The sequence below is a fragment of the Heterodontus francisci genome, chromosome 13 (genome assembly GCF_036365525.1).
Source record: "Heterodontus francisci isolate sHetFra1 chromosome 13, sHetFra1.hap1, whole genome shotgun sequence".
Lineage (NCBI taxonomy): Eukaryota > Metazoa > Chordata > Chondrichthyes > Heterodontiformes > Heterodontidae > Heterodontus > Heterodontus francisci.
Window position 1 is genome coordinate 8,916,389 of NC_090383.1, and position 24,501 is coordinate 8,940,889.

General features: G+C 45.6%; 1 protein-coding gene across 1 annotated transcript in view; it reads right to left on the minus strand.

Annotated features, from left to right (window-relative positions):
- Positions 1-24,501, minus strand: part of slx4ip (SLX4 interacting protein) — a 117,372-nt gene that overhangs the window by 51,858 nt on the left and 41,013 nt on the right. The window contains 2 exon segments of the mRNA XM_068044329.1: positions 5,805-5,937; positions 21,556-21,645. Coding sequence (XP_067900430.1) covers positions 5,805-5,937; positions 21,556-21,645 — 223 coding nt within the window.

Here is a 24,501-nt window from a genome sequence, read left to right on the forward strand (position 1 = left end):
ATTGCTGTGGATTACTGTGGCAGGCGTCCTCTGGAGGAATGTGGCCTTGATAGCTCCATCCTACTGGAGGATGTGCAGCAGTTGTGCTTGAGTATCCCGTGTGTTTGCCTGCTGGAGTAAGGGGGTCAATGTGGGGGCTAGGAGGAGGTGGGGAGGACGAGATGCTGCTACCCTGGTTGTGTCTTGAGAGGAAGGCTCCGGGGCAACTGGCACATGCTAGTCCTCCATCTGGGTGCATGATGGTACTTGCCTATCTCCCTGAGGGGAAGGAGCACCCATAGAGAGGTCCAGGTTCCTCATCCCCCTCTCACTTAGACTCTGCTGCATGGAGCCCATGGCTACAGCGATGGAGTGCAGGTCAGAGCGCATATCGCTCGAGTGCTCAACCAGACTCACCATGGAGCTCGTCAGACTCAACTGAGGAAGCCATACACTCATATGCTTGGGACGTGGCTGACATCATGGCTTGCATGGACTCCTCCATGGTATACGCAAAGCCATGCATCTTTCCACATGGCTTTGCTGCACCTCCGGCAGACTTCTCATAGCAACAAACAGAGGATTATCATCAGCATTGGGCTGAGCAGGGGCCTGGTCCCCAGCAGTCCTCCAATTGTAAGGGGATCCAGCTGACACATGCTCCCTCATCTGCTGGGACGTGTCTCTGTCTTGCACACCAGATTGTGACCCAGACTCTAATCTTAAACCCCCCGTGGACCGTGTGGATGTATCTGCATTGGTGGAGGTGCAAGAGGAGGCAGGTGACAGTGCACCCTCTGGGCCATTGGCATCTTCCTCCCCAGAGGAAGTTCCATCGCTTGAGTGCAGGCACCTGCAGTGGAGACACAAAGAGAGGCACATTAAGCATCAGCTGAACATGAGTTCACACACTTTCCTTTGGTGTGCATATATGGCTGCAGGACTGAAGATAACACTTCATCCTTACACCTTGAGGATCCTGCCTTGCCATCTGCGACTGCTCAGCCTCCCTCCTCTTGTTATTTCTGCTGCCTCCTCAGCCGTTGTCAGGACTCTGATGTCTGGGACACCTCCACCTGTCTTTGCTCGCTCCCGCTGGTTGGGAGTGCATTTATGTTGCAGGAAACAGTGCAGATTTAATGACATGTCAAAAGATGCATAACACCCATTGTATACATACATCGACATCGCTCATTCTGGACTGGCTTTCGCACAACACACCCAAGCACATAAAAGATGCCAATTGTCAACTTTCGTCACAATCATTTAGTGCATGGCATCAAGGCTGCTCACGCATTCCACTTCATGCCTTGTCTGCCCTGTCCTAAACACACAGAGTCAGGGGGAAAAACAATGGAACAGCTACAGCAAGACCACTTACCCGTGTCGAGCTGAGCACGTCATTGATACGTTTCCAACACCAAACCCAGGTCGCATAACCTCGCAGTTCATGACGTCCTCCGCCACCTCCATCCAGGCTGCCTTGGTCAGGTGGGAGGGTCTTCTGACTTGATCTACAGGGAAGAGAACCTCCCGCCTTTCCCTGCCAGCCTGAAGCAAAACCTGCAGGGAGGCAAAACTGAACTGTGGAGCGGGATGCTGCCTGCTGGCTGACATCTTTCTAGTTCTTGCTGTAGTCAAAAAAAATTATGCGGAGTTGGTGCTGGGTTTGAAAAATTAACGAAGGAAAAAGCAGTTAAAACTAAGTAAACAATTATTTGTGATAAATCTGAAGACATTTACATAACACATAGCCTGCTGCTCCTTGAGACCTGGAACACAGAATGATTTATAGCCATGGCGCAAATGGTGCTTGACAGAGTGAGGGCAGGTTCCACCAATGAAAGTCCGGCCCTGCTGCATGATCGTACGTGTCTCCCGTGCCCATCGCTGCACCATTGACTTACACAAAAAATTGCGTGCGAAACGGGAAAAATGGCGGAAGCGGAAGTTCCAACAACTTCTGGCCCCACTGTTGGGAACACCACAGGACACATAAAATCCCGGCCACTGTTTCCGGTCGAAGACCTTTCATCAGATATTAGGGCAGGTCATCAAATAGCTTGGTGAAAGAAGTAGGTTATTAGGAGTGATTTAAAGGAGAGAGAGAGAGGCAAAGAGGTTTAGGGAGGAATTCCAGCACCCAGGCAGCTGAAGGCATGTCCGCCAATGATGGAGCACTGAAAATCCGGGATGCGCAAGAGGCCAGAATTGCAGGAGGCCAGAGATTTTTTTTTTTTTAATTTATTTTATTTAGAGATACAGCACTGAAACAGGCCCTTCGGCCCACCGAGTCTGAGCCGACCATCAACCACCCATTTATACTAATCCTACACTAATTCCATATTCCTACCACATCCCCACCTGTCCCTATCACCTACCTATACTAGGGGCAATTTATAATGGCCAATTTACCTATCATGCTGCAAGTCTTTGGCATGTGGGAGGAAACCGGAGCACCCAGAGGAAACCCACGCAGACACAGGGAGAACTTGCAAACTCCACACAGGCAGTACCCAGAATTGAACCCGGGTCGCTGGAGCTGTGAGGCTGCAGTGCTAACCACTGCGCCACTGCGGAGAGTTGTGGGGTTGGAGGTGGTTGCTGAGATAGAGAGGGGAGTGACCATGGAAGAATTTGAACACAAGGATGAGCATTTTAAAATCGAAGCATTGCTGGATCAAGAGCCAATGTAGCACTGGGATGGTGGGTGAATAGAATTGGTGCAAGTTAGGATACAGGTGACAGAGTTTTGGATGAGCTCAAGTTTACAAGGCGGCTAGATGCCTTTGGAACAGCTGAATCTGGAGTTAATGAAGGGATGAATATGGTTTCAGCAACAGATAAACTGTGGTGGGTGGAGATGAGCAATAATACACAGGTGGAAGCATGCACTTAGTGACAGAAAGGATATGAGGTCAGAAGTTTAGCTCAGGGTCAAAAAGGGTGATGAGATTGTGAACAGCTCAAGTCAGTGGCCAGGGAGGGGGATGGAGTTGGTGGCTCAGAAGTGGAGCTTGTGTTGTGGACAGAAGCTAATGGTTTCAATATTCCCAATATGTAATTGGAGGAATTTTTTTTTTTATTCGTTCAGGGGATGTGGGCATCGCTGGATAGGCCAGAATTTATTGCCCATCCCTAATTGCCCTTGAGAAGGTGGTGGTGAGCTGCCTTCTTGAACCGCTGCAGTCTTTGGTGTGTAGGTACACCCACAGTGGTGTTAGGAAGGGAGTTCCAGGATTTTGATCCAGCAACAATGAAGGAACGGTGATATAGTTCCAAGTCAGGATGATATGTGGCTTGGAGAGGAACTTGCAGGTAGTGGTGTTCCCATGCATCTGCTGCCCTTGTCCTTCTAGATGGTACAGGTCATAGGTTTGGAAGGTGCTGTTGAAGGAGCCTTGGTGAGTTGTTGCAGTGCATCTTGTATATGGTACAGAGTGCTCTCACTGTACATCGGTGGTGAAGGAAGTGAATGTTCAGGATGGTGAATGGGGTGCCAGTCAAGCGGGCTGCTTTGTCCTAGATGGGGTCGAGCTTCTTGAATGTTGTTGGAGCTGCACCCATCCAGGCAAGTGGAGAGTATTCCATCACACTCCTGACTTGTACCTTGTAGATGGTGGACAGCCACTGAGGAGACAGGAGGTGAGTTATTCGTCGCAGGGTTCCCAGTTTCTGACCTGCTTTTGTAGCCACAGCATTTATGTGGCTGGTCCAGTTCAGTTTCTGGTCAATGGTAACCCCCAGGATGTTGATAGTGGGGGATTCAGTGATCGTAATGCCATAAAGGCGGGGCTAAAGCCTGGCGAGTCGAAGAGACTTAGCAGTTGGCAGGAAAAAAGACAGAAGCGCAAGGAGAGAGCCAACTGTGTAACAGCCCCGACAACCAATTTTATCTGCAGCACCTGTGGAAGAGTCTGTCACTCTAGAATTGGCCTTTATAGCCACTCCAGGCGCTGCTGCACAAACCACTGACCACCTCCAGGCACTTACCCATTGTCTCTCGAGACAAGGAGGCCAAAGAAGAAGAAGAAGAATGCCATTGAATGTCATGGGGAGATGGTTAGGTTCTCTCTTGTTGGACATGGTCATTGCCTGGAACTTGTGTGACACTTATGTTACTTGCCACTTATCAGCCCAAGCCTGGATACTGTCCGGGTCTTGCTGCATTTCTACAGACTGCTTCAGTATGAGTAGTCACGAATGGTGCTGTACATTGTGCAATCATCAATGAACATCCGCACTTCTGACCTTATGATTGAAGGAAGGTCTTTGATGAAGCAGCTGAAGATGGTTGGGCCTATGACACTACCCTGAGGAACTCCTGCAGTGATGTCCTGGAGCTGAGATGACTGACCTCCAACAACCACAACCATCTTCCTCTGCACTAGGCATAACTCCAACCAGCACAGAGTTTTCGCCCTGATTCCCATTGACTCCAGTTTTGCTAGGGCTCCTTGATGCCATTCTCATCCATAACTGGATATGGAACAAGCAAAGTGATAAATCAGAGGCAATGAAGGAGGTGAGAGCATTGGTGGTGAGGTAGATCCGGTAGAGATCAATATATATATGGAATCTGATAAGTAGACATATCACTGAGGAAGTGTATAAGTTGCAACCCTGTAGAAATTTCTCCTATTTTAAAATCAACTTATCAGAATAAAATTATAAATTGCACCCAGTTTTAACTTGCATCTTTATTTTCAGAGGACATGAAAAAAATGCAAAATTGTGAACTTGTATTTTAGAATGGAATAAACACTGTATCTCCTGGGACCATTATCAAGTTCCAAATTGATACTGCTCCTCTAGACCAAAACTATCACATTTGTAACCTTGGTGTTGTGTTTCACCCTGAGATGAGCTGCTGACCACATATTCGATTGATCAACAAGATCGCCTACTTCCATCATTGTGCTTCACCCAACTCTGCTCCTGCCTCAGCTCATCTGCTGCTGAAATTCTCATCCATGCCTTTGGAACCTCTAGACCTGACTATTCCTATGCTCCCTGGGCCAGCCTCCCATTTTCCACTCTACATAAATTTGAGTTCATCCAAGACTGCTGCCTGTAACCTAACTCACGCCAAGTCCCATTCACACATCACCAGTGTGTTCAATGTCTTACATTTTGGCTCCCATTTTGGAAATGCCTCAATTTTAAAATTCTCATCCTGGTTTTCAAATCCCTCTATGGCCTCACCCCTCCCAATCTCTGTAACCTCTGCCAGCCCTACAATCCTGAGATTTCCGCACTCCTCCTATTCTGGTCTCCTGCTCATCTTCAATTTTCATCTGTCCAGCTTCGGCAGCCATGCCTTCAATGGCCTAGACCCTAAGCTCTGGAACACCCTCCCTAAACACCTCTGTCTCTCTATGTCTCTCTCTCTCTCTCCTCCTTTAAGATGCTCCTTAAAACCGACCTCCATGACCATATCTTTCCCAATATATCCTTCTGCGGCTCGATGTAAAAATGTGTTTGATAACACTCCTGTGAAATGCCTTAGTATTATTATGTTAAAGGCACTAAATAAATGCAAGTAGTTGTTGCTGTTGTTGTAGCCTGGAATATTTTGCTCTGAATCATGGCCAACTCGTAACCAGGTCTCTGTACTGGCTACCAAATAATATCCTTTAAGCCCAATTTGGGTTTCTACCTCATTTGTTTTCCTTCTTATAGGATGTGCATTGGAACATTAATAAGGCAAGTGGGACAGTAGTTTTGTGGTGATGATTCATGACTTGACAATACAGTTTAAGGTTCAGCCCTCATGTCCATAAACATTTTATTCTCAGTGTACACATAAATGAAGGATTTCTTACCTTTAATACACAGTGGGTTACTGGGTGTCAGTTCTTTGCTTGGTTTAGGTCGAGCGTTACTACGCTGTTTTCTTGCTTCAAGGTACTGTTTGATCCTAAAATCAACATCTTCCTTTACAAGTGCACTAATCTCCTACAAATAACAAAAAAAATCAGTATAATTATATTTTGAAATTATAATCCACATATTTTGGTTCACAATTTATACTTTTTTTTCCAAAAGAAGATCTAAAAATGTAAGATTTAAAAATCACACTTTTACTGTGAGTCACAGATTCAGTTTTTTTTCCAGCTGAATGGAGAAATAACAAGGTTGATTTTCTGAGCTCATTCTCCTGGTGAGGAGCTTTGTGTACATCAAGAGTTCAGGCATGGGGACCTGAAATTCTGTTGAGTCTGCTGATCTGTTTGCCTGAATTTCCGATATGCATTATTCCTGCCACGGATATGCAAATTTGTTAAATCTTTCCCAACATCTTAGTAATCTAGTGCTTCCTTATTCCATTTTGTTTTCTTTTTGGTCTTCCCAAGCTATGTACAATCTGCAGTAGGGTGTGTGGGAGAGTGACCTGTGCCCAGATGAATGGCAATCTTGTTCTGAACCAGGTATAAGAATGTCCCAGGGATAACTTCAGTCATATTTTTCACCTTTTCAGGCCTTCATTCAGCACCTCCCACAGCAATGTGATTAAGACTGGGAACTCTTCAGAGAGTAAAACAATTAATTCTGTGTCCCACTTGCCTTACTAATGTTTCAATGCATGTAATGTTTTTGAAACTCCTTCACATCTAAAAGTTCTTGTGAAGGAAATAAAGCATAGAACAAGAAAATAATACTAAACCATTAAGGGAATTCCCTTTCTGTTACCAGCAGGTGCTGGGCAGACAATTCTATATATGCCAAGGAGCTGTTCTGCTGGATCGCCAGCCTCAAGCACCACCTCTGGGATTTCTCCATCACAGAAACTGAATATACCTCCCCAAATTTGGCCAGGCATATTCAAAAATAAATGCTAAAGATGGAAACGCATAATTTGATTTATTTTCCATCATTGACACTTTAAAAACTAAAGCCGGGATTTTACGCTGGTAGCGGGGGTCTCGACGTCTGGAAAAGGCGACGCCGAGAAACCTGTGTCGCATCTTCTGTGCAAGACCCGCTGAATCAAGTGCCAATTAGGCACTTAAGCAGACAGCGGTGGGCCTTCCACAGGATCAAGGACACCGGCAATGGAATTTCCAGCTTAGCAAAGCTGCCAGCCATTCAGAGGCCGGCAGCTCTTCCACTGAGCAACATTACTGCAGAGGCAATGGATGCTGCCAATTAAGGAACTACCCGAGGCCCAGGAGTGGGAGGGGTCTCGTGGGTTGTTAGCAAGGACAGGGGGGTGGCTCTCAGCTGCCCACCTCCCCCCTTTAATTTAAAAATTTTAAAATAATTTAAAAATCTCAGGATAATTACTTAGCAAAATTAGACATTCACCTCCATTGAAAGTTGCATTTCTATGTAAACTGAACAGTGTAAATTAATACTCTTATGCAAATTTTCTATAAAAGAGACAATTATTCTGAACAGACTTAAAAACATAAAGTAAACAACAGCACTAAACTGGAAAATGCTAATATTTTCTCTGAAGATGTGCCAGATACCAGATAAGCCAACTAATATTAGACCTCAAAAATCAAACATGCAGATGCCATTATCGATGACAAAATTTATTTTACCCTTTTCAAGTTAAAGTACCTTACATGATCACCATACCCAACTAGAACTAAATCCTTTTCCTGTAATGAATTGCAAAGTGTCAGCCTTCTCTCAGTGGGTAGCACTCTAGCCTATGAGTCAGAAGGCTGTAGGTTCAAGTTCCACTCCAGAGACTTGAGCATATAATCCAGGCTGACATTCCAGCACAGTACTAGGACAACGCTACAATATCAGAGCCACCGTCTTTCAGTTGACAAGTTAAACTGAGGTCGTGTCTGCTTTTTCAGGTGGATGCAAAAGAGCAGGGGAGTCCTCTTCAATTATTCCTCAACCAACAACTGATAAAGAAGTCAGATTATCGGGTTATTTGTCTCATGGCTTTTTACGAGAGCTGCCTGTGTGCAAATTGGCTGCCATGTTTCCTACAACAGTGACTGCATTTCAAAAGTACTTTATTGGCTGTAAAGCAAATTGGAATGCTCCAAAGCCATAAAAGATACTTTCAGTACATCATCTGTATAAATTCTCAAGGTTATTCTTCCAAAAATTTGGAATTTTTGGATTCGCAAGGCAATTTGTACTACCATTCCTAATTTTTTCTTTCCACTTTGAAAATTTGTGGAGTCTTTGGGTGTTTCATCTGATAATTTAAAAATAGTAAAAATTTTATCGTGTTTCTATCAGACACAGCACTTGAGCAGGGACTGAGCTCAGCAACTTGCATTCAAAACAAACCAAGCGGCACACTTTGTGACAGCACATAATGCCAGGTACTTTAAATGCCTGCTGACAACACTGCCATATATAGTGGAACATTAGTTATCTAAATTGCTCTCTCCTTGCAATCTTTCTAGCCTCTATTGTTTTGACACTACTATGGTCAGTGCTCCTCTGAACCTTATCATTCATCCTAAGCTACAAACATGCTGTCCCACACATTCTGTTTTCTTCCTCCATTGGCATTGAGACTTATTGCAATGTCTATCTCCTGCTCAGACTTATTCTTTCCCAGAGCCTCAAAACTGTGGAATACTTTACCTCCCTCTGTCTTCCCTTTCTAGTACAATCTTCAGGCCTTAAAATACATGCTCGGCAAAACCCAATTATGATTTTCCAGATTATATCTTTTTTTGCCTTTTAGTCTTTGGCAATGTTCTGCACTATGGACCTTGGTCCTTTGTATAGATTTCTCAACCTGGAAACAACCTTGGATTAAGGGAGAGGGTGGCTGTAACTCTGGAATGGCAATAACTTTGAAGTGACACTAAGCATAGAAATGATGAAAAACAATTTTTAAAAACTGCTCATCTATATGCTTCATGAGTAAAAGTACCTGCAAGTTTAGTCTCTATTTTGCCAGATTAACAGTGGTGTAATTTACTTGCCAATAATAAGATAATTTAATGGTTACTTGAGTAAAACAAATGGTAGATTTTAGACAATTGTCATCAATCAGCAAATCTCAGAACCACAGTATTTAACATAATTTGTCTTTGAAGATTAGCAGGTTTTTTTTATTCAGCATTGATCTACATCTTTCCTTCGATGTGTTAAGTTATAGGACCTGCATGTTTTTTTTATATATATAAATACTGCACACAATAGCAAGGGAAAGAAAAAATTGTGGAATAACGAAAGAGGAAAAATAACAGAAAAAAAATAGATTTCTAAAGCTCATCACATTTTTCACAAATCTAAAATGTTCACAGTACAGGCACTGTTGCAATTTTTCACAATTTAAGTCAATTTAAACAACATACTGCATTTTACTGGTATGAGATATATAAAAACAATCAATTGTGATCATGACTGTCATATGATTAGCATGGTAATTATGAGATTACTGTTGGTGTGCTATCCAGTAGTTAACTCTGGCTTCCTAAAAGTTTCTGGGAGAATTTATTGCTGTCCACTAATCCAATACTGCTGGTTTCAGCACAGCAGATTCATCAATAAAGCTGCAGGAGCCATAGCCAGGCCGAGCAGATGGAAACTATATTAAGGAGGCATTTAAAATTTGCAATTGTAGAAAGAGCAAGGGTTTACTCAGTAAGATTGTTGTGAAGCACAGACATCCAGAACCCACAAGAGCTGTTTTGATGATGAGACAGGGGCAGCATTGGTACAAGTAGAATGGGGCAGTAGCACGGTTCTGCATGAAGCTTTAAAGGAGCCCTCCCAGTAGTCTAGCAAGTTTGGGAACATATAGCAGACAGGGTAAATACAGTTTCTAGAAACCAGTGGGAATGAAGAAACATGAAAGAAAGCAGCCAAGATAAGCCTAAAGTGCAGTTTAGTATGCCAAGCACCTAGATAAGATATGCAACAAAATGTAACTCCATAATCAGGAAGTGATTTAGTGATGAACAACTGGAAATAATAGAAGCTTATTCTGTGCAGCACTGCTATAAGTCAAGCAAAACACTGAAAGCTTACCATGCATAGCTCCCTCTGGCAAAAAAATACAATAAGCATCCCGGGAATTCATTGCAAACCAACCTAGTTGTATGATGCATGCTCATTTATTCGCAGACAGGATGGGTTGGAAGAGCAGCACGATAATGTCAATATCTGTGCTACCTAAACTGGCCAATTCTTATATCTACTTATCTGACAAGATACCACTTAGACATAGTTGGGTGAGAACAATTGAGGGAGTCAGGATGGATTAAACTGGAGGCCTGTCCCAAACTCATGGTTAGTGTCAAAATGTTCCTGTTTTATTTATTTATTTATTTTATTTATTTTGTTATTTAGAGATACAGCACTGAAACAGGCCCTTCGGCCCACCAAGTCTGTGCCGACCATCAACTACCCATTTATACTAATCCTACATTAATCCCATATTCCTACCACATCCCCACCTTCCCTCAATTCCCCTACCACCTACCTATACTAGGGGCAATTTATAATGGCCAATTTACCTATCAACCTGTAAGTCTTTGGCTGTGGGAGGAAACCGGAGCACCCGGCGAAAACCCACGCGGTCACAGGGAGAACTTGCGAACTCCGCACAGGCAGTACCCAGAATTGAACCCGGGTCGCTGGAGCTGTGAGGCTGCGGTGCTAACCACTGCGCCGCCCACTGTGTCTATTTTATTCTAACTTATTCACTGAAAAACAGGCATATACTTAGTTTCAAAACCATCACAAACAGTACATTTCAATGCAATAACTGCTTGAAGGGCAGTTCTCAGAATAGTATTTTAACACATTCTTCTGTTTTTGGATGCCTGGAAGAAAAAACTACAACTAGGGACCCAACTAAGGCAGCATCTCTCAGTTCTCACCAGCATGGCCAAGCAGCAGCAAAGATATGTGCATCCCAAAGAGCCACCTTGATTCCTTGATTCTTGCCTCTGCCTCAATGGCCAGAGATTGCACTCTCACAAGGCCTGCTTATAAAAGGAGGTTGCTGTTTGAGCAGGGCATTATACCCAAGTCATATATGCCCCTTCAAAACATCCTGCATGGTCTGGTCAGGCATATGGAAGAGTCCATAGCCACACCTGCAGTCTTAGACGAACAGTCTACCATGGAGTGCTGAGTCGCAGAGCTTTTTATGGGGCAGGTTCTAAGCACAGTGGGAGCATTTCTCGCAAGAGTACAGACTGCAGCAATACAGGCCTTGGACTCAAATCTAAAAAAAACACTCTTTCTTCAACATGTTGGATAATTGGATTAAGAGAAGCCTGACGCAGGAATTCAGGCTGAATTTTAACAGCCCATTGTGGGTCCCGGCAATGACACTGGTAGCAGGCGCCGTCACCACGTCACGCATGCAGCTAGCCGATTACGATCACGTGGTGGCCAGCCAATTAACATTACAAAGGCGCAGGGCCCTTCCTATTGCAGGACAGGGATGGGCTATGAGGCATTGATGGTGGCGTCAGCTGATGAAAATGCAGGTGCTGGCACCATCTTTAAAGTGCTGCCAGCCCTGCTTGTACTGCTGCCTTTGATTGATGCAGTGAATCTAGAGAGCTACTGGACCCTTCTACTGATGATGTGACATCTATACCCCACCCCCACTGCTGCTGTGATGTCTGGACCCCCCCCCCCTCCACCACCACTGCTGCTGTGATGTCTGGACCCCCGCCCCCCCCCCCCCCCTCAACTACTGCTGTGATGCCTGGACCCCCTCCTCAACTGCTGCTGTGACGTCTGGACCCCCCCCTTCAACTGCTGCTGCTGAACAGCCCCTCCCCCCCTCAACTTCTGCTGCTGGACAGCCCCCTCCCCTCAACTTCTGCTGCTGGACAGCCCCCTCCCCTCAACCTCTGCTGCTGGACAGCCCCCTCCCCTCAACCTCTGCTGCTGGACAGCCCCCTCCCCTCAACATCTGCTGCTGGACAGCCCCCTCCCCTCAACATCTGCTGCTGGACAGCCCCCTCCCCTCAACCTCTGCTGCTGGACAGCCCCCTCCCCACAACCTCTGCTGCTGGACAGCCCCCTCCCCACAACCTCTGCTGCTGGACAGCCCCCTCCCCACAACCTCTGCTGCTGGACACCCCCTCCCCTCAACATCTGCTGCTGGACAGCCCCCTCCCCTCAACTTCTGCTGCTGGACAGCCCCCTCCCCTCAACTTCTGCTGCTGGACAGCTTTCTCCCCTCAACTTCTGCTGCTGGACAGCCCCCTCCCCTCAACTTCTGCTGCTGGACAGCCCCCTCCCCTCAACTTCTGCTGCTGGACAGCCCCCTCCCCTCAACTTCTGCTGCTGGACAGCCCCCTCCCCTCAACTTCTGCTGCTGGACAGCCCCCTCCCCTCAACTTCTGCTGCTGGTCAGCCCCCTCCCCTCAACTTCTGCTGCTGGTCAGCCCCCTCCCCTCAACTTCTGCTGCTGGTCAGCCCCCTCCCCTCAACTTCTGCTGCTGGTCAGCCCCCTCCCCTCAACTTCTGCTGCTGGACACCCCCTCCCCTCAACTTCTGCTGCTGGACACCCCCTCCCCTCAACTTCTGCTGCTGGACAGCCCCCACTCAACTTCTGCTGCAGGACAGCCCCTCCAGTGCTGCTGCTGCTGTTGAACACCCACGCACCCACCCCCCCAACCCCTCCACAGCGGCTGCTGGACACCCATCTGCTGCTGCTGCTGGACCTCCCTGCGCCCCTGCATGTACTGCAGACAGAATGGATGGAGCAGGAGGTAACTGGGATCATGTCCAAGGCAAGACACTGGGTGGCCGCATGGGTTAGCGATGCCTCCCTGGAGATTCTCCTCCAGGCTGCAAGGGAAAGGCGGGAGGCCCTCTTTCCAAGCGATGGCAAGAAGAGACACTCCCATCTGACCAAGCAAGCCTGGTCACCCCCAGGAACTGGGTACAGTGCCACAAGAGGATCAATGACCTCCTTTGTTCTGCCAAGGTGAGTCTTCCTTATCCATCTCCTCTTTGGGGATTACATGTGTCTGCCCAGGAGGGAGTGCTACATGGGCAGGGAGTGACCACAAAGGCAGTGGCAAGGAGGTGAAGTATCACCACATCCTTTCAGATGCATGGCTGCATCTCTGCACCAGGCTGCCTTCTTTAAGAGTTCACCCCCATTATGTGCCCTGAGAGCGGATGTGGGGAGGAGCCATTTAAAAGATCCCATCAGGGGACGAGGGGCTGCCACTGGCATAAGTGTTCTGCTGTTCTTCGTGCGAGGTCTAACTGTGTCTCTCCACGTCAGGAGAAATGGGCCCATAACACCAGGAAGGCATTAAGGATTGATGTGCATCCTCTGACATCAGCAGAGGAGGCGGCTCTAGAGCTAGCAGAGGCCCAGGGCAGCTGCATAATCGCGATGGTGAGACTGAAGTGTCTGCACAAGAGAGTTGGGAGACAATGTGCTTACTTGTCCTGCATCACACATGGTTGGCATGAGGAGATCTGAGCAACCTAACCCACAAATGTTTGTGTTCTCTCATACAGGTCATGGCACTTCAGAGGCAAGCTCAGCCGCTGGGACGAGGTCTGCAGTCATCCTCTGAGGAGGAGGAGGAACAGTTAGAGGATGCACCATCACATCATTCCCACGTCCTCCACCAGCACAGATACGCTCACCTCCAAGGGTATGTGCTCGGGCTTAAATTCAGTGTCACAAGCTGGTGAGAGCACCAAATACACGCCCGAGCAGCTGACAGAGGCTGTGATAGCCGAGACCACTGACAGTCGGAGGACTGTGGGTGGTCAGGCCTATGCTGAGCCACAGGTTGATAACAAGCCTCTGGTGTCAGAAGTACAGAACATGCTGGAAAGGTAAAGGAACATATGGTGAAACTGCCAGAGGCAATGCGAGGTCATGAGTGGATGAGGGAGGAATCCATCCATGCCAAGAGTGCTGCCATGTCTCAGGCATGTAAGTGCATGGCTTCCTCCAACAAAAGGTTGGTGACCCTGATGGAGAACCCGCGGCAGTGGCAAGGTGGGCAAAGGGTGAGGTGCCTGGAGTCTCCCCCAGGTCCTCATCTGTCTCAGGTTAGCAGGGAGATGCAAGTAAGCCTTGTAAGGGAGAACAAAGAGGGTCTGCCCTCCACATCTGGGGGCTCCCCTTGAGGTGCTGAGTGTTTACAGCGGTTCCTCAGCCTCTCCACCAGTGACCACAACTACAGTAGCTACGACAACTGAGGACGCTCCTACACCTATGCAGCAACCCCTCTGTCAGCCAGAGCCCTCCAGACTTCAGGCAGCCAGAGGAAGCCCACCAAAGTCATCCCACGCCAAGAGGCAGCCTGACTCTACCCCAGCTGCCAGTGCAGGGGGCGCACTGCATAGAAGCAGACGAAAGCGTATAAAGGGCATCTAAACAAACCTAGGGCTTCATGAGTGTAGTAATTGTGGCCTTTTCATTAGTTGCTACAATTGTGCTAATAAATGGAGGTCAGAATCATTACTGTAAATAGCTCATGCTTTCACTGCTGACTTGCGAGTTGCAATCTTCACCCTTGCTCCCACAATGGACTGCCAGTGCAGGCACAGGCCATATTTGGTCAGCGTCTCATATGTCAGAGCGCATGGTGATCTGGGCGCTAGGCATTGGAGTGCGATAGGAAGGAGGTGACAGGCGGGATACACTGAGGTGAGTCTTTATTGAGTTCACTTTGACAGGCCATCACAGCAGCAGAAAGCGGGTATGTATGAGATTGTCTCGTACCTCCCTTGTGCATCTCTCAATGGCCCTGGCAAGGGGTTCAAGATCAACTGCTGCCTGCTCAGTAACCTCTTCCACATCCTCCTCGTCGGATGAGAATTGGCATCATGTCCTCTTCATGCAAAACATCCTCCCTCTGATGTGCTACATTGTGCAGAGCATAGCAGACCACCGCAATATGCAAGACTCTCGCTGGAGCATACTGTACAGCCCCACTGGATTGATCGAAGCACCAGAATTTTATCTTCAGCAGTCCAATGACCTGCTCAGGTGAAGCCGTGGCAGGGGTTGTATCTCTCCTCTGCTGCAGTGTGAGGGTTCCTAATAGGCGTGAGTAGCCATGTCTTCAATGGGTAGCCCTTGTTCCCGAGAATCCATTCCTGAAGGCAAGTGGAGGCCTGAAAAGCTGCGTCACCTGGGACTGTCGAAGTATGTAGACATCATGGCTGCTTCCCGGGATGCCTGAACACATCTGCAGGAAACGCTATCAGTGGTCACAGACCAGTTGTATGTTGCTGGAATGGAAGCCCTTCCTCTTGATGAAGTCCACTGACTGTTCTGTAGGTGTCTAGATGGCCAAATGCATGCAGTCGATGATACCATGCACCTGGGAGAATCCAGCGATGGCCCTGAAGCTGATGGCCCTCTCGGCCTGACTGCCAGCGTTGGTTTGGTATCGCATAGTCACCGACCCCTTTGAACAAGGCATTGGTCACCTCCTTGATGCAGTGTTTGGCTGCTGCCTGGGAAACCCATACATGTCCCCACGGGATCTCTGGAAAGAGCCACAGGCGTAGAAATTGAGTGGCACGGTAATCTACAGGGCCACGGGCATAGAGTGTCCACAGAAGCCCACGGGTTGCAGTTCGGCCTGCGGCATGGCGTATAAGTCAGCAAAGGCCTCCCTGGAGAGCTGCAGTATTCGCTGACACCACCCATTGGACATTTGGAGGTAGCTGACGCGAGTCTGGCACTCTCTGGTGTGGCTGGCTGCTGCTGCTGTCCTATTAGAGCTTCATGGGTGGGCCCAGCCTTATTCTGGCATTCCCTTCCTCTGAGCCACTGCTGCATGGTGTGGAGACCTACAAAGACTGGGTGTATGAGACCCATGCCAGCTGATTTTTTTCTCTCTTCCTGTGCACTGTCCTTGGAAAGATGAGCTTGTCTTGGGATATTCCCATTCCCCTCTGAAGATGTACTAAATCACCTCAGTACCCATCCTTGCAAAGAGCCTAGCACCCACCCTTGCAGACAGCCCAGCACTGCAGGTGGATAATAGCCTCTGCTCGCCCTCTCCCCTAGTCACTGTTCACCATGGCTGCTTTCCCGTTGTAGCACTGAAGCTTCGCTTCGGCGCCACCACCTTTAAACGGCTGGGGATTTGATGGCACATGATCCCTGTCTGCCAGTGACTAAATTTGAAATTCCCCATAAAATTGGCTTCAATTCAATGCAAATGCATTCTAACTAACAGCGCGCCAATTCAAATTGCAGTCCCGCCGCTTTGTGGTGGCAATGCCGCTTTCCTGACGCAGACAAAATAAAGAAACAACATCATGACTTAGGGTTGCTGGGCAAACACGTCCACCCTGATTTTTCAGTCCCCCATGCCTCCAGTCCCGCTCCTGCTGGCCAGATAAAATCCAGCCCCTCATTACCATCCAGCATTCTGTTTCCATATACATCATGGACATGGTGAGCAAGGGCCCAGTGGCAGCATACCTAGAGGAGATTCAGATGTGGCTGCTCACTCTCAGGGCAATGCGATACTTGACCCCACTCAGCATCCTCAGTCAAGTCACAGTAAATGTGCCAGCAAAGCAGCCAATCACTGTGGCATTGGCCGTGGCTGAATCAGCTGCAGGGTTATAAGAAAATCACTTTGACATAAAGGCTATTAGGTTAATTACTAGGCATCACATACAATCCACCACCAGCACCAAGCAGAAGCATTGTGGTTGGAAAAAAAAATAAATGCACGCACATGACAGATATTACAGAAGTAAATTATTTGTATTTGATTTGTCCCTCATGCTGAGATTTTCCTTGTGATTGTGCAGAATCAGGTAGCAACACAGCAAAGGATGGATACTGACGATAGGATTGATTCTAGATACTCCTCGTTCACCAGGATTTGGTCTCTTTGTATAACAAAGCTATGTACCATGCAGCAGATGGCAGTGATCCTGTAGAGGTGTACAGGCCTGATCTGAAGCACTGATTCAAGATATAAAACTTGCTGGTGCTTCAGAAGGCAGTGGTAGCACTGGGGCAAGCAGGCAACCTGGGCAAAAAGTATGACAGCCAGATTAAACGGAAGAGCAATGAACTTTAATGAGTCTGATCTGGATGACTTTCTAATGGGCATATGGAGCAGGAGGAACATACTGTGGCACTGAATGCCACCTCCTTGACCACTGGGGCTCCTTTGCAATGTGGGATGAAGTTTAACCATGTTACCAAAGCAGCCAAGGTAAATTATCTGCTCCCCTAACTTTTTCTTGCAGTATCTATATTTGTGTGACACTCCTTCATTCATTACTCTCACAATGCTCTCGAACATCCACCACAAAGGATCTCTGAACCCTTCTCTTATCCTGTTTTACCTGTAACCTAAAAATGCAGCTTCCCTCACACGGTATGCTCTGTATGAGCATGCCGGCCTAACTTACCACACATCCTGTTTTTGCTCTCTGCCCCTCTTATAACATTATGTATTAAAACATTGTAACAAAAGACTGTCAGCCATCACTGAAACACTCTCTTCTTCTTATAAGAGAATGTGGCCCATAATCACTGGAAATTTCAAGCGATGGGTGGTGGTCTCCTTGACAATTGAAACTGTACACTTTCTCCTGAGGAAGGATAAGAATCACAGGTAAACTCCACAAAAGCAACTGGTCCATGAAATGTACTTCTTACCCTAAAGGTAGCTGAGCAAAACAGAAGGTTAATCTAAATTTACAACTTCAACCAGGTGCCTTCCACAAGTGACTCCTCATGGTTCAAACTGTGCATTAACCATCATACACAAAAAAATTGATCATCTGTATTTATGCCTACAATTTAAAAAAATGCCACCTCCCAATTTCATTACCATGTTTCCTGCAACTCTATGCTTGAATCTCTCTAATCAGGTCTCCAATCCTGCCACAGCACCAAAACAACCCAGATCAAAATCACAAACAACATCCTCTGTGATTGGTACCATATCCCTCCTTGATCTTTACAACCTTTGACATGGTCATCAACATCATCCTCTCCAATGCCTCTCCTCCATTGTCCAGCACAGTGGGACTGCACTTGTTTGGTTTTACCCTTAGTCAAAGCAACTCCAGCAATAACTTCTCTTCCTGCCCTGCATCATTATCCTGAAGTCTCCAAAGATCTATCCTTGGCCCTCTCCTCTTCTTCATCTATACGCTGCCCTTTGGCAACATCATCCGCAGACACCAGATCCACATTCATGCCTTTGTCACTTCAAGACCATACTATCTCATTGCTCACTTGGCCAGACTCCCCATGTCCCACACTCAACTCATGAGTTGAATCTCAACTCATGTAAAATCCTATCTTGCACCATTCCCAGCACTCATTACACCTGTCAGAGCTGACCTACATTGACTCCCAATCCCTAAACGCCCACTATTTCTTCAACTTCAACTAGCTCTACAACAAACCCACAATTCGCTGGGTTCCGCGTCAGAATGGAGGCAATTACAAATCTCCACCACAGGACATCACCGTCCTATTTCTGTCAGACGTGTAATCTTGGAGCCATCTTGATGCCAAAGGGCTTACTTTCCCTTCCCATCCCGCAGAAAGGTAGTTACCAGTTTTGGGCTGATAAGTGGCAACTAACATTCGCACCACACAAGTGCCAGGCAATGATCATCTCAAACAAGAGAGTATCTAAGCATCTCCCCTTGAGGTTCAATGGCATACCATTGCTGAATCCCCCACTATCAACATCCTGGGGGTTACCACTGAACTGGACCAGCCACATAAATGCTGTGGCTACAAAAGCAGGTCAGAGGCTGGGAATTCTGTGGCGAGTAACTCACTTCCTGTTCCCCAAAGCCTGTCCACCATCTACAAGGCACAAATCAGGAGTGTGATGGAATACTCTCCACTTGCCTGGATGGGTGCAGCTCCAACAACACTCAAGAAGCTTGACACCATCCAGGACAAAGTAGCCCACTTGACTGGCACCCCATTCACCACCCTGAACATTCACTTCCTCCACCACCGACGCACTGTGTACCATCTTCAAGATGCACTGCAGCAACTCACCAAGGCTCCTTCAACAGCACCTTCCAAACCTGCGAAATCTACCACCTAAAAGGACAACGGCAGCAGATGCATGGGAACACCACTACCTGCAAGTTCCCCTCCAAGCCACATATCATCCTGACTTGGAACTATATTGCCATTCCTTCACTGTCGCTAGGTCAAAATCCTGGAACTCCCTTCCTGACAGCACTGTTGGTGTACCTACACCCCCAAGGACTGCAGAGGTTCAAGAAGGCAGCTCATCACCACCTTCTCAAGGTCATTTAGGGATGGGCAATAAATGCTGGCCTTGCCAGTGACACCCACATCCCACGTGCGAATAAAAAAAAGTTGTTTATGAGTAAAGTCAGGGTAGGATTGTTATATATAGGCACACACTGTAAATACACAGATTCTTAGCTTTACAGGGAGCAAGATTAAGATTGAAGTGGTGCAATCATATTTCCAGGTTTAATGGCCTGAACAACAATATTGAGATATATGACTATGCACCAGATTTTATATGTATGAGAGGGGGAAAAGTACTGTAGACTTGTCTATATATCCTAAGAACTGTCAAAATTTTCCTGTACATTTTAATTTACCTTGTATATACTTCAGTCTGAGTTACTTCTTCTGTCATATCACCCAAGCATCCTTGATGTTTGCAGTGGTTTGTGACTCCAGCCACTGCAAAAGGCTCAAAAGCTAAAGCTTAGCTGGCTAAAGATAGCATTGGTCACATTTCCTTGCCTCATTCCAATTGAAGTTGAAGTCTTGAAATAAAATACCCTACCGTGAGCTATCAACTCCACACCACTAAGCAAGGTTCCTGTAAAAGTTACTTTGATAATTACAGTGTAGTTTTGTACTATTAAGTTTAAAGCAATAATGAATACAGAGAAAACATTGGCAGAATGACTATCCAGACTGAAGGGATTTATTTTTATTATTCATTCATGGGAGGTGGCCGTCACTGGTAAGGCCAGTATTCATTGTCCATGCCTAGCTGCGCTGAGAGGTGATGTTGAGCTTTCTTGAACTGCTGGTAGCAGTTTGATGTAACTAAGTGGCTTGCTGGGCCATTTCAGAGGGCAGTTAAGAGTGAACTACATTGCTGTGGGACTGGAGTCACACATAGGCCACACCAGGCAAGGACAGTAGATTTCCTTCCCTAAAGGACAGTAAGTGAAGCAGCTGAGTTTTTACAAGAATCTGACAATTGCGTAGTCCCTTTTACTGATCCCAGTTTTTATTTCCAGAATTTGTAAACTGAATTCAAATTGTCTGGATGATTAGTCTAAGTCTCTGGATTACTAGTCGAGTAACATAACCATTGCACAACCATATCCAAGTATATGTCATTTATTTTTAAATTCAATCGCTAAAAACCAGTCAGTTGAATTTAGCCACATTTTGCTGGAAAAAAAATCTAAACGACGCATGCTTTATTTATGCAGAAATTGTCCAGCAACTTGTAGAGAGGAAGAGACACCCTGTGAATTTGGAATCACACACTGCTGGTCGATTTGCACCACACCATTGTTAGCTTTGCGAAAGCGCTATTGTGCGCTTAATCTGTCATGACATTGCTGCATTTGCACATTAATTGCCCAGTAAGTCATGTCTTGTAATTAACAAAGTAGCCACATTCCCTCCAATTTCTCTTTGCTGTGTGCAGCCTTTTTGTTGCATTGTAGGATCCTTTTAAGACTGCCACTCGACAGAGCATGCGCACATCTTAAAGGAAACTTTGTGCGTGGCCTGTTTATTCCCTGCACAGCACATTGCTGTGCAGCCACACACCTGCGAAGCTAAGGGGGAACCATTGGTAACTACCCTTTAACAACATGATAATTGTTAATAATTGTCTGCTAAGAAAGCAAACAATTAAAAGTGTCGCGTCTCATTCGTTCAGGTTGTGAATTGTTTTAGGAGATTTAAAAAATCCCAAATTTTAAATTTATAATTTTTTTTCTTGCTTTTCCTTCATCTCTTTTCTCTCCCTCATAATCCAATCTTTCTTTCCCTCTTTTTATTTATCTTTCTGTATCTGAAATCACCAATCTAATTCACCCTCCTCTGCAGTCCTTCCTTGGTTTATTTCTCAATCTTTAAATCTAATTGGTTCAGGAGATAACTTGTTTGTTCTGTTATTCACCAAGGTCCTAGATATCCTGTTGCCCTCGCTGCACCGTTATCAGTTCGCACTTTCAGCAACCTTGTGGGGAAATTTTTTTAAAACCTAAATGTGCACAAACAAGTCTAACAGGGCAGGCGCCCAATGCGCCTCTCAAGGAAAATTTGGGCCAAGATTTTCCATGCCACTACAGTTCCCTGTATGTTGATAGGTCAATTATTTTAACAACCGTATTGGCTAAATCAGATGAGTTAGCTACTGCAACTTGATTTTAGTTTGCCAAAATATTAAAACCAATAAAAAAGGAAGCATTGAGGGATCCAATGAAATAAGGCATGTGTATCACAGGCTTCAAATATCACAAGAATTGTTAAGAATTCAGGTGTAACTCATAATACTACCTTCCTAACAATGTCCAAGATATAAATACATCATTGTAGTTCTGTTCTTTCCCTGCAGCTATCTGCTTTTTTTTTGAAGTAGAAAGCAAGTTTTGTTGTACCTCCTTGTGGTGATCAGTAAACCAGCTGGTGTCTTTACTTGTTACTCGAGGCAAAATATGAAGATCCACCAGAACTGCAAAGTTCCCACACTGCAAAACAAAAGGAAAAGTTACTGATTGTTTGTTGCAAGACACATGCCTTGCAGATAGAAGAAATTAGTATCAGATTTTTTGCCACTGCTATGATATTTTTAACATTAGGCCTAGGATGGTCATCATCTAGATTAAATCAAGACATGTGCATGTTTTAAGTGGTCCCAGTTCACGAGTGTACCAAAGGCAGATTTAATTTCAAGTAGTTTAACATTTGAGTATTAGCTACACCCATCATAAAACTTCAGCGAAACTTCGAATGCATTTATTTTTCTCTTTCATATAAAATAGACAAAGAACTATTAAATTCAATTACAATATAGATGCTAAATTCTAATGCATTCATTTTATAACACAGTTTGTTGTAAGTTTGGCTTGGCAGCTGGAGGACTTTGTATCTTCTAAGACAAGAATATAACACAATACCACTGTATTCAATTACTTTCATCTACTGAAATTCAATCTTAAATTGTTGTATCTCACATTTCAAAGCTGCTTTAAACCTTTTTGTCCATAATGATCACAGCGGCATTATTTACAACTAAGTTGGTACTTCCCTTTGTGCTGCAAAATTCTTGTATAATCTTTTGGAACAGCACTCTTTAACTATTCTTTACAATAATTTAATAATCAGAGGACGTAAATGTATCTCTTTGAATGTACCTGTATTGAATTTTAGTAGTGGAGCAAAATATTACCAGTCCCAACAATGTAAAAATAAATATGTGCCAGTAATTTTCTATCATGTCAAGATCAGTGTGGACTTTTTAAATAAAGGGTTTACACTTCATGTATTTAAAGAATCGCCGACTACCAACTCAAAACGAAAGATACTTTAAGCAGAGGAAAAAAGCCATTTGCTGAGCAAGCACATCAATTTCACCACCTACCAAGTTTGCCCACATGCCTTCTTACCAAATCCCTCAATCCGTTCTCACTGCAGAAATGCATCAAAATGTCACATGTGTTCATTTATACTATCCATCAATAGCCTTCTCTGCAAAGAAGGATGTCCTAGAGGGGTTAAGGACAGAATCCATTTGATCAGAGCTAAAATTTTTTTTTTTTTTTAAAAACGAGGTAGCGTTACACTACTGGGTGTATTCTATGGCCACCATCTACTGGGAAAGACAGAGGAACAAATTTGCAAGAAAATTACAGAGAGGTGCAAAAACTATGCTTATGTTAGGATGAGACGTGAAGGCTCAGTTAGGGCGCTTGAGAGTTACAAGCTAGCCAGGAAGGATCTAAAGGGAGAGCTAAGAAGAGCAAGGAGAGGACACGAGAAGTCACTGGCGGATTGGATCAGGGAAAACCCTAAGGCTTTCTATAGGTATATCAGGAATAAAAGAATGACTAGAGTTAGATTAGGGCCAATCAAGGATAGTAGTGGGAAGTTGTGTGTGGAATCAGAGGAGATAGGGGAAGTGTTAAATGAATATTTTGCGTCAGTATTTACAGTAGAGAAAGAAAATGTTGTCGAGGAGAATACTGAGATTCAGGCTACCAGGCTAGATGGGATTGAGGTTCGCAAGGAGGAGGTGTTATCAATTTTGGAAAGTGTGAAAATAGATAAGTCCTCTGGGCCAGATGGGATTTATCCTAGGATTCTCTGGGAAGCTAGGGAGGAGATTGCAGAGCCTTTGTCCTTGATCTTTATGTCGTCATTGTCGACAGGAATAGTGCCCGGAAGACTGGAGGATAGCAAATGTTGTCCCCTTGTTCAAGAAGGGGAGTAGAGACAGCCCTGGTAATTATAGACCTGTGAGCCTTACTTCGGTTGTGGGTAAAATGTTGGAAAAGGTTATAAGAGACAGGATTTATAATCATCTTGAAAAGAATAAGTTCATTAGCGATAGTCAGCACGGTTTTGTGACGGGTAGGTCGTGCCTCACAAACCTTATTGAGTTTTTCGAGAAGGTGACCAAACAGGTGGATGAGGGTAAAGCAGTGGATGTGGTGTATATGGATTTCAGTAAGGCGTTTGATAAGGTTCCCCATGGTAGGCTATTGCAGAAAATACGGAAGTATGGGGTTGAAGGTGATTTAGAGCTTTGGATCAGAAATTTGCTAGCTGAAAGAAGACAGAGGGTGGTGGTTGATGGCAAATGTTCATCCTGGAGTTTAGTTACTAGTGGTGTACCGCAAGGATCTGTTTTGGGGCCACTGCTGTTTGTCATTTTTATAAATGACCTGGATGAGGGTGTAGAAGGGTGGGTTAGTAAATTTGCGGATGACACTAAGGTCGGTGGAGTTGTGGATAGTGCCGAAGGATGTTGTAGGGTACAGAGGGACATAGATAGGCTGCAGAGCTGGGCTGAGAGATGGCAAATGGAGTTTAATGCGGAAAAGTGCGAGGTGATTCACTTTGGAAGGAGTAACAGGAATGCAGAGTACTGGGCTAATGGGAAGATTCTTGGTAGTGTAGATGAACAGAGAGATCTTGGTGTCCAGGTGCATAAATCCCTGAAGGTTGCTATCCAGGTTAATAGGGCTGTTAAGAAGGCATATGGTGTGTTAGCTTTTATTAGTAGGGGGATCGAGTTTCGGAGCCACGAGGTCATGCTGCAGCTGTACAAAACTCTGGTGAGACCGCACCTGGAGTATTGCGTGCAGTTCTGGTCACCGCATTATAGGAAGGATGTGGAAGCTATGGAAAGGGTGCAGAGGAGATTTACTAGGATGTTGCCTGGTATGGAGGGAAGGTCTTACGAGGAAAGGCTGAGGGACTTGAGGTTGTTTTCGTTGGAGAGAAGGAGGAGGAGAGGTGACTTTATAGAGACATATAAGATAATCAGAGGGTTAGATAGGGTGGATAGTGAGAGTCCTTTTCCTCAAATGGTGATGGCAAAC